Below are 10,744 nucleotides of genomic sequence, written 5' to 3' on the forward strand. Positions count from 1 at the left end.
AGCTAATAAACAATATGCTTGTTCGATATTACGGATTAGCAGGGTTCCTCTTAATGATCGTGTAAAGTCAGAATATGAATGTGCACAGTTTTGGTTTGCAGTCAGTGATGCTCATTACAGCCTCGGCTCTGGATCTCTGCCACAGAAACCATATGGCTCTGCTATTATTAGGTGGATTATAAGGTGAAGTCAGCCGTACAGACACCACCTTACTTCTGGTTAGGTGCACATTCATCTCCTCTAGAGAAACATGTTATATTTTGACAGTAGCCCTGATAGTTTGCACAGATCTGTTTATGTTCTAAATGTTTCTCTTACTTCGGTTTGTCCTCAGAAACAGTGTGCTTGACCCAAACATGTTACTGCAATTGAAATGACATGTCAAATATGTATCACACATACTAAGGACAAAGCAATAAGCTGCAAACATTGTGTCTGTGTCATGTCCTCTCTCACTCACTCTCACTCACACACACACACACACACACACACACACACACACACACACACACACACACACACACACACACACACACCACCATGACCAGATCTCATTAAGGTGAATTGCAGTGTTGTTATTTAGATGCTAAGAGGTAGTTAATAAATTAAAATGACCAGTTTTTAAGACGTATGCTAGGCTGTACTAAATAATAATGAAAGCCGAAATAAACATGCCACCAGGGTCTGTGGCATGGGTGTGTGATGGAGTAAGAGTCATTGTGTGTGCGTGCGTGTGTTTTTGTTTTAAGTTATTAAGCAAATTATTATATTTTCAGCACATTTGGCTCCTTTTCAACTTTAAACGTGAATTAAAAGTGATGATGCTGTGATTGTGAGTCATGAATTCCATGCAAACTGTTTCTGAAGGCATCCCGACACACCTCCTTGTGAGGCGGTCTGACGCCACACTGAAAAGACTGAAACGATGACTTTAACTAATGCATTATGTCAACAAATGACACATAATTGTATTGGGTTGTGTAAAAGCAATAATATTAAGTTTAAATACAAAATGTTAGGTTCAACTTCATATTATTGCTTTCAACTAACCTAATACAGTTATGTGTAATTTGTCAATGTTTTCAGTCTTTTCGGTGCAGTTTGTCTTAAATGTGGTTAATATTGGGGAAAATAAATCTGACATCAGCGATGCCCAGATGGAATGATGAGCATATCATTTCCAAACATCTCTCTGCTGGAGACAATAGTATGCACTGTTTCTGTCTCCCTATTATTGTCTTGTATGTGAAAAAAAACGTGATGAACCTGTCAGATTCAGCAGATGATCACCTTGATCAGATTCAGTAACGACCCTGCTTCATGCCTTTTTCATTTGGATGTTGGCTGGTTTCAAAACAAGCAAACAAAGCGTGCCGTCCCCAGCAGTCCGTTTAAAGGACATCAGAGGGGCGCACCGGAGCTGAGGGAATCCAGGGGAAACCGGAGGGAAAAGTAAATGTTTCAATCCCTCTCTCCTCCGTTTGAGTCTGCTCAGTGTCTTGCATTGATTAAAAAAAAGAAATGTGAAAAACTCAGTGAGAGCTGTGGTTTCTTAATAAGCGCATAATTTGCCATTGTGCCATTTGATGTAAAGTGTCTCTACTGTAGGCTATTTTTATTATATGTACAGCACTTTGGCTCGACCAAAAATTGTTTATAAATGTGCTATATAAATAAAACTTGATTTGATTTGTGTTGGATGTTGTGATAATGGAATCTTACCAATCATTTACTCTTGCACACGGTTCAATGACATGGAGTGCAGCTCTTACAGAAAGCACAAACACAAATGGCAGCTGCAGAGAAACCAGTGGCCTTGCACCAAAAGCTTGCTTTGATGTTGTTGTCAGGCTCTTTTCCACTGCTGGGAGGAACATGAGTCCATCTCAATTGTATTGTTAGCAAACAAAAGAGAAGTGGAAAAGATAAATCACTGGCTGTACTTCTTGCTGCTGTGTCGTGAGAGGTTCTTGATTGTTGCATAAAATCCTCATGCTCACAACAAAAACGTTTCCGGAGGTCTGTCCTCTGTCCTCTGTCCGCTGCCTGCTGACCCTCCATAATTAAACATTATAATATGAGATATGTTTCTCGTTTGATCACATATCCTGTTTTTACAGTTACAGTTTTCTCTCAGATTAATCTTGGTTATAACAAGTGGCTCACTACAGTACAGCAGGCCTGCGATTATTTTATTTTTCTTCTTAAAAATAACTTGAAATGCCAGGTGCAGATGCAAATAAGCTTCAATCATAAACCACACGCTGTAGATTTTGGTTTATATTTATCTATCATTTGAGATTTCCAAAATGACCCCATGTTTAAACTATATTAAATCACAACGTATTTACCCTCTTGTTTGTGAAAAGACAAATATGGGATACGTGTCTGTGTGTTTTGTTTGATGTTGTGAATATAAAACGTAACTCCTAGGAATTATGGTGCTGTGTGAACCGCTAAAGTCTTTGGGTTATTGGTGTCTAAATACATGCAGAAAGTGTTTTATTTTCTATAACATGATCTCACAGACCCTACAGTGCTGGTTTGGATCAGAAACAGAAAAACATTTTTAAATAACTGTGTAGTGTGGAAATGACATTATGTTCAAACAAGTAGCAACATCATTAATACGTTTGCATCATGTAAATAAGACGTCGACTCCACACAAGTGGAGCAAAATCTTTCTCCATTTTTAACTACATAATTATCACATAATTATTCATCACCATTTGTGTGTACAACTGTACTGGAAAAGAAAAAGAAAACAGACATATAACTAGGATATTTCTCCTAAATAATTACAACTTCATATTTTCCCTTCTCAAAAATATTTAAAACTCAACATCATTGAATTAAATTAAAAGATTAGAATAACACAACTGCAAGTATATCACTATAATGCTGAGAACAAAAACACTTGAAGGTCAAAAACAATTATGTTTCAACAACCGGACTGAATTTTAATTATTATACATTAAAATATAAGAATAGCAGGCTTTCCGCCTCAGGGTAACCTAGATTCCTTCTGCTTCACTGTCTCACTTTGACTTTGAGGTATTTAACATTCACCTCTCATTCCTGCTGTAAATGTGCCTTTTCCCGGAGTTAAGATGAATATGCAATGCAGTTGAAATTAAGACAAATCCATTTGAACAAGAAACAACACAATTAAAAAATCCCTTTCTTTTCTCCCAGACATATATGTAAAAATAATCCAGAATAATAAAGTTTAGAGAGAACATTTCCAACACGGTTCAATTAAAATCTCAAACATTTGTTACATCCTTGAAAAAAACTGAAACTTTTGTAACTGGGTCAACATTAGCAGGATATTTCATGTGCATCAGTTCATGGTTCCGTTTGAAAAATGAAAGAAAAACACTAACACACACACATAACAAAATACTTGTGTTCAGTTCGATTCCTCTTCAAAATCTGAGCAGGAAGGGCAGGAACACCAGGCCCAGCAGGCAGGTGTGTAGGTGGAGTCCTGCCGCACCCCCGCTGCCGTCCTGCACTGCTCTCGGTCCTGACAGGAGAGAGGGACACGAAGATACATTTCACTGTGGAATTGTCTTTTTCAATTGTGTCATCACTACTGGTCCTTTGTTTTGAAATGAACAGCCAATCAGCTGATGGCAATTACTGTGATGTATGCAAGGCTGTTTTGTTGTTGGTGAAAACAGAAACTAGCTTACAGTTATTACTGAATGATCATGTGTGTTAAAGAGGACATATTAGGCTCATGTCCTGGTTCATGTGGTGAGGGGGAGAGACACAGGGACTTTAGCCTTTGCAGACCATTAAAATGCACGCAAACCTATAGACACATACACCACATCATGCAGAATAGGGCCTCTTTCATGCTTTCTGGAACACATTTTTAAATATTGACTGACAACATACAGTATGTAAGTAAATCATGTTTTTGTTCCTAAAATATCTTAATATGCTCATTGCAATTAAAGCAACTTACAGTATGTTGTTGCTTTAAATACTGAGAAAGTCAATGGCGTCTTGACGGCTGATCTAACTTCAACATTTAAACCAAACTATCATTTGTATTTCCTAATCCAAACTACTTGAGGGGCTCTTGATGTCGACCACACTCTCTGGATCAAACGTCCAGACGTTTTAATGCCCTTATGCGGAACTGACAAAAAAAGGGCTTTTTCTTCAACTGAGCAAACTCGTGGAAACATGTATGTGTTCCCACAAAACATAATGAATCCAAATCATTACAAATGTTTGGATGAAGAGAGCAGCCGACTAACAAAACAGCAATTAAACTTTACATTTGTGTTCATTCTGTGTCCCTAACATATGTTATGATCTTGCAATACTTAGCACATGCTGCTAAATCTGCCTGTGTCTGATTGTAATTCAGATACAGAAGATATGAGTGAATCAATGTTAGTTTCTAGTCTGATTTATTCTTATTGGTTTCATTTATGCTAAAACAAGCATCCTGGAGTGAGTATTGTTTTCTCAAGGCTGTGAATGCTCATGTGTAATTCTTCAGATGATAGTCCCAGGTTACAGCAGGACACCAGAGGCAGAAACCACTATTTGTTGTAAAGTATAAATAAACAGCAGATGTGTAAAATAATAAGACAATATCCAGTGAGGCTTCCATTAGTGTAGCAGGGGGTGAGCTACGTTAGTGTTGCAGGAAGCATCTATTTCAACGTGACGATCACAATGACGTGGTCTACAGCATCAGATGCAGTTTGAAGGAATAATGTTCAACATTATCAGCTACTCTTTCGTAAAAGAGCTTTTCTATCTATTACAAGAACATTTTTAGTTCTGAGAAGTGCCCAACAAACAAAAGCATTTTGTTAAAATGATGTTACGACTTTCAGGTGTGCAATCGGGACACTTTTAGCTGATTTAATGCTAATGTTTCTTTGGTGTAAATGTTTGGTCTAAATGTAAGGCCTTACTTCAGTACAAAATAATAAATATTGCATACATAGTGTAAACTATGTGGAGTACATAGTGAGACATTCAACTTGTAAGGATATTGTTCAGCATGTTGCAACAATTGAGAATCGCTGCAGAAAGTGTTTTATGAACAAGGAGCCAGAAAAGTGATTCTGTGGAAAACATTTAGTTTCTCATACCTCCTAAAACTGTATCTGCTACGATACATCAGGCTACAACCTTGGTACATTAGAAAACATGGAGCAGACACTTGTCCTTAGGTTTGGTAAAAATGCAACCATATTCTTAGAGAAATACTTAAATGTCTGCACCTTAAGTATTCCAGTGTAACACTGTTTGCACAGCTAAGATACAACACAATGGTATGTTGCAAAAACTAAAACACTTAATACTTTGATCAGGCCATTTCCACTGATGAGGGAAGTTCCTTTGAAGTGAATGCATTGTATGAGGATTGAGGACACATTTGAACTACTTTGAAGTTCGTAACACAATGACTTCTCATTTCGCTTGGATTTCCATGAGTTCACAACAGCTTCCTTTGGGGCATCTATCCAATTACCCCGCGACAGTGGATTATCCCTAATCCTGAATATGGCTAATTAGAATAATGGCGTTTACTCGCACTCAAAATCAAAGCCATTAATACAATTATATTGTGGTAATGGAGTGGGTTTGCTTACAAGATGCTGCAACCACCAGTCACAGGCACTCATTAAAGGACAAGATGTGTGAGGGTTTATCTCTGCTCTTAAAACACACAGGCTCATACAGCAGTAATCTACTCTGTGATCTCTACTCTGAGAAACTGGAAACACTTCAGCTGCCAGTGAGGTAATTCAGCTCTCTCTTTAGCTCTCTCACTTTAGCGTAGGATGTACAGTTAATATGCAATAACTAGAGGTACAAGCAATCACACAAGCACAAATTATAATGATAAAAGATGACAGATACTTACATTGGGAAAAAGAGCATGCAAAAATCAAAATAAAGCCACGTCACAGTGATGCAGTTAGGGTTGCAAGAGAGAAGATACAAAAACATGGTTAGTGAAAGAAGCTGTCATGACTATTTTCACAAAGATTCTCATGACCAGTCTTCTTCAAAGCTGCTGCCATACAACAGCTTTAAGGTGTCAATTCAAGAAGAGAACGAAGCGATATCAAAGAAGGTAGAGTTTGGACAGGATCAAAGAGCCCAGCCGTGATTTGTCTCTTCTAGTCACACTGCTTAGAACTGCAGTGACACCGCAGCACACGTTCTACTTTGTGAAAATGGTTATTTGTCATGTGCCAGCATGCAGTTAATACTTTCCATCGACAGCAGTTGAAGTGCATGCTGGAGCAGAATACTAACCTTGCAATAGCGTTGAGCTAGTGGGTTCAATTACCACTACACCAGGGAAACAAATGGAACAGAGCAACATATTGGAAGCAGCACAGCAACACTTGCATTGTTACATACCAAGTGCTCAAACAGAGAACAGAGCCAACAGACATTCACCAGTTCAGGTGGTGTCAAAAGTCAAATGCTGGAACACTACAGTATTTTAATTGAGTTCACCCTCAATGGAATTAAAGTGATATTAAAACTATGAATTCATTTTCTCTTTCTTAAGTAAGAGCAATAAGTCAGTTTACGGGACTCTAATGCTCATTCTGAACAGGCTGAACATCACAGAAGCATAAACAAAACTAACTGTAGGTGTAATAATCAAATCACATGAAAAAAGATAGTGAGTTCTTATGTTTTAACTTTGTATATTAACTCAGCACAAGCTGTGTTTGCCTGAACATGAATGCACAACTATATCAAGATATTGAGTCATAAAAATAGATATTTCTATGTTTGAAAAACAGCTATAACTTTCACCAAATGGATAAAGTTTGAATAACACCGATAAAAGTTAGCGAAATTGAGAGTATGTTGCAGAATATTATTATAATTATCATTATCACTTGTATTGCAAAATACACTACAGCTGTTTAGTCATATTGACCTTTCTGTAGTAGCATCCTGGTTTAGATTGTTGTACTCACCATACATAAGGAAGCTTGTGTTTGAGCTCCCAAGTTTGTTGGTGGCGACACAAGTGTAGTTGCCGTAATCTGCATCAGACACGTTAAAAAAAGTCAGCTTGGACAACGATCCAGTGTTCAAGATCTCCATGCCGTCAATGCCAGTGTAGATCCTGAATGTGAAGAAGACGGGGACAAATGCAACATGTCAACTGTGTTTCTTTTGTTTTTTCAAAGTCTCTCCCAGATGACCTATGAAAGTGAGATATTGTCACATATTCAATGTATTATGTCAACAGATTTCACGCAACCATATTAGGTTAGTTGAAAGCAATAATAATATGTTTAAATAAAATGTATTAAGTTCAACTTAATATTATTGCTTTCAACTAACCTCATACAGTTATGTGAAATTTGTTAAGATAATACATTGAATTAAAATCAACGCTTCATTTTTCAGTGCATGATTCTTTGACTCTCTAAAATGTCGGAAATAGTTACCTTCTGTCCTCTTTGTACCACTCAAACTCTGGCTCGGGCACAGCGTCCGCCTCACACTCCAGAACCCCCCGCTGGCCCAGAGTCACCCCCACGTCTCTGCCCTCTGACACAGCTGGAACATCTACAAGCAACAACAACACCCCCCCCCTCACCTTATCACCTGAATCTCCACCATTGTGTTTTTTTAACCAATCATCTCAGCAGCAGCTCATTAGCATTTCAAAGCTACAGAAACAGAATCAGCACTTTTGGAACAGGGCTGAAACAGAGGGGATTATGGGATGCTGCAATGATCTGTTTGGTGTTTCAGCCAAACACTTCAGAGACATGTTCTGTACATATCTGAGACCTAAAATGTATTGTTGAAATAGTTAAATAGGTGACTTTTAAGTTTAAGTAAATGTCCAAAACTAAAACTTTGCTTATTATCAGGGTAAGTACATTTTTTTTAATGTTTCATTAACATCTTGATTTTTGTATTGTTATGTATTACTCTGAAATGGTAGATACTGGTATGTCCAAACAGCCTCCTGAAATCACCTTTTATTTGTTTCAGTCCAACATCTCAGTTGATGATAGAGAACAGAATGTGTGAAGCTGGGAATTTTAAATATGTGTCACTTGTTCTTGACAAATAGTTACAATTATTATATGATAATGAAATGTGTTGTCATTTTTTCCATCATCTCATGACTCAATGGTAATCGACTTATCATTTCAGCACAGTTCATTGAAAGAGAACATGTTACATTTTCTTCGGTGAAATCACTGACTTACAGTTGACAGTTATGTCCACAGTCTGGACGTCCGTGTCGATATCGTTGACGGCTGTGCATTCATACGTCCCCGCCCTCTGTCTGGAGATGGATGGGATTTCCAGGTAATCATCGTCTGATCCCAGGTCCCCTACAGAAGGTCACACACAAAGCGAAAGAACGTTAGAAATTCAATGTAAATGTGACAAGTCAACAGCTCCATCGTCCTGACTCAAGAAGGTAAATTGCCACACTGGTGCAGGAGAATGGTGAAGATAACTATTACAACTCTAAGTCATCTACGTATTTATTATATTATATTTAGATGTATTATACAGTATTACTTCGATCTCTTGGATAGTAAGCCAACATAGAGCTTTTGGAATATTTCCACATGTTAAACAGTTGAAATGTTATGATTCAACAATTCAACAATTGTATTCTTGTGTTCTGTGAACATTTAATATACTATCTTTTCAGTATCCGTAACAATTCTTGAACATACCTACATACCTACTTTCTCAGAGTATATTAGTTGAACTTTAACCAATCAAAACCAATCTAATCTAAACCAATCTATGCTACTGTATATAGCATAGGTTGAGTGATTAGTTGTCAAAATATTGGTTTAACATCCAAAATATTGTGTCAATTATAATGTGATGCAGTGCATTAAGAAATGTTCTGGAAAGAAGAGAATCTATGTTGGTGTAAAAACCCAGATGTTGAGGAGCAGGAGCAGCGACAGGTTAATTCTCTCACCACCTGATCCACACTCACACAGCTACATGTATGTTAAAACGTACACGAGTAATGACACGACATGTGCCCCATTCTCTCTCTGATATTGTTTCTTTCAACCCCAGTTCTTGAGCTGACTGACATTTTTCTGAGGATCTTACAACACTTGGTGATTAGTGCTTTGTTTAACCGCTGCTCATTATCAATTGTCTGTCAGAACATTCATATTCTGCTCCTCTTTGGATTCTCATACGCCTGCGAGCGCAGCAGAGCGGCTACAAAGATGTGTCAATGTGAACGGAGGAGAAAGCCAGCCCTGCTTCTATTTCCTGTTTCAATTTGACACGCTTGACAGAGGCACTTAATACAGCACTCAACGTAAAGAACAAAAGGCATAATTGACTTCAATCCTCCTCCCAAGATTTCCGTAGGTGACACTAATACATTTCACACGGTTTCACTTTGCTGGGTTTAGGCACTCTGCTGAATTTCACCTGGGAAGGTTGTTATGAGAGAAGTTCTCACTGACTCAATGATCAGCTGACGAGGAGTATCAGGAGGACTCATGTAGGTTTGAAGGTTCCACTCTGTTACTTTTTCTGCTTGGCTTTCTCTCTAAAGAGGGAACTACATTTCGCCAATAGAGACCACAGTGTCACTTTAATCCACCCTTCCTTCCTCTGAGGAGAGGTAATAAGTCAAGCTGCCGGCTGCAGAACATTCTCCACGTCCTCACATCAGGCAGCCGTTTTACAGCAGAGAACTTCACATCAGCATCATGAGCAGCTATCCTTTACACTGGCACTTTTCAATAATCAATCTTTCTCTATGTGTCCAAAGACACTTGACAATACCAGCTGTAACAGAGCTATGCAATTCCTCTCACAATCCTACTTTGAATGTTGTCTAATAATAGCGAACGCTTTAAGCTTTGTTTTATACCATAGCGGGGTTTCCTCCAGTTAATTGCAATACAAGCACCCTATACCTCACAGGAAAGATAGTGCATCTGCTAACAAAATAATGTATTTCTCCTTTATCAATTTGATGTACAGCCTATAGGAAAGCAGCTACATTAGATAGCAAAGGTAAAAACTTTCATATAATACGATGTTTTGTTCACACTTATGTTGTTAAAGACCCAAACTAAACTGCATCCATCTAATGCAGGGGTGGGGAACCTCCGGCCTCCGGGCCGTATACGGCCCGCGAGACCATTTGGTACGGCCCTCGAGGTAATTTATAAACACACACAAAAAAGAAAAAAATTTAAGAAATCTAGACCGCGAAAAAAATTAAACAAGCAAGTGCCTGTTTTTCCTGGCCAAGGTCAGGGCCCTTGAACACAACACGAGCCTAACGTGTCATCACGTGGTATATGTCTCGTCTGACAGGGGTGCAGTTCTGACGGAGAGCACCAGAACACGGCTCCAACACTTCACAAATTGCAGTAGGCCTACCCATAAGGAGCCGTACACATGCCGCAGTTTTTGCGTGGCTCGGTGGCTGTGTCTTTAGTTGATAGCCCAGAGGCGATCTGTTCATCTGTCATACTGATCATACAGTCAATAACTTTCTTGTTATTAGCATCTGGTTAGCTAGCTATGCTAACGAATATAAGAAGCTTTTTCTCCAACCAGTGAGGTAAAGGCACATCTTTATATGGTCATTATAGTTATAACAAAATAAGAGAATAAAGTAAACAGGTATAAAATACTATATGAAAGTAAAAAAACTTGTTATTAATAAAGAAGAATACAGTTTGAAAGGAGAGTGATTTGT

General features: G+C 38.2%; 1 protein-coding gene across 1 annotated transcript; it reads right to left on the reverse strand.

Moving 5' to 3' along the window:
- Positions 1–498: 498 nt before the first annotated feature.
- Positions 499–8,379, reverse strand: LOC104958500 (opioid-binding protein/cell adhesion molecule-like; the record flags this gene model as incomplete). The annotated part of the gene is made up of 5 exons (XM_010786243.1): positions 499–3,529; positions 6,304–6,339; positions 6,987–7,138; positions 7,467–7,587; positions 8,244–8,379. Coding segments are annotated over 5 exons (546 nt in total), but the record flags the coding sequence as incomplete, so codon positions are not given.
- Positions 8,380–10,744: the final 2,365 nt, after the last annotated feature.

This window comes from Notothenia coriiceps, unplaced genomic scaffold (assembly GCF_000735185.1).
Source record: "Notothenia coriiceps isolate Sejong01 unplaced genomic scaffold, NC01 NC01_scaffold00028847, whole genome shotgun sequence".
In the NCBI taxonomy this organism is placed as follows: Eukaryota; Metazoa; Chordata; class Actinopteri; order Perciformes; family Nototheniidae; genus Notothenia; species Notothenia coriiceps.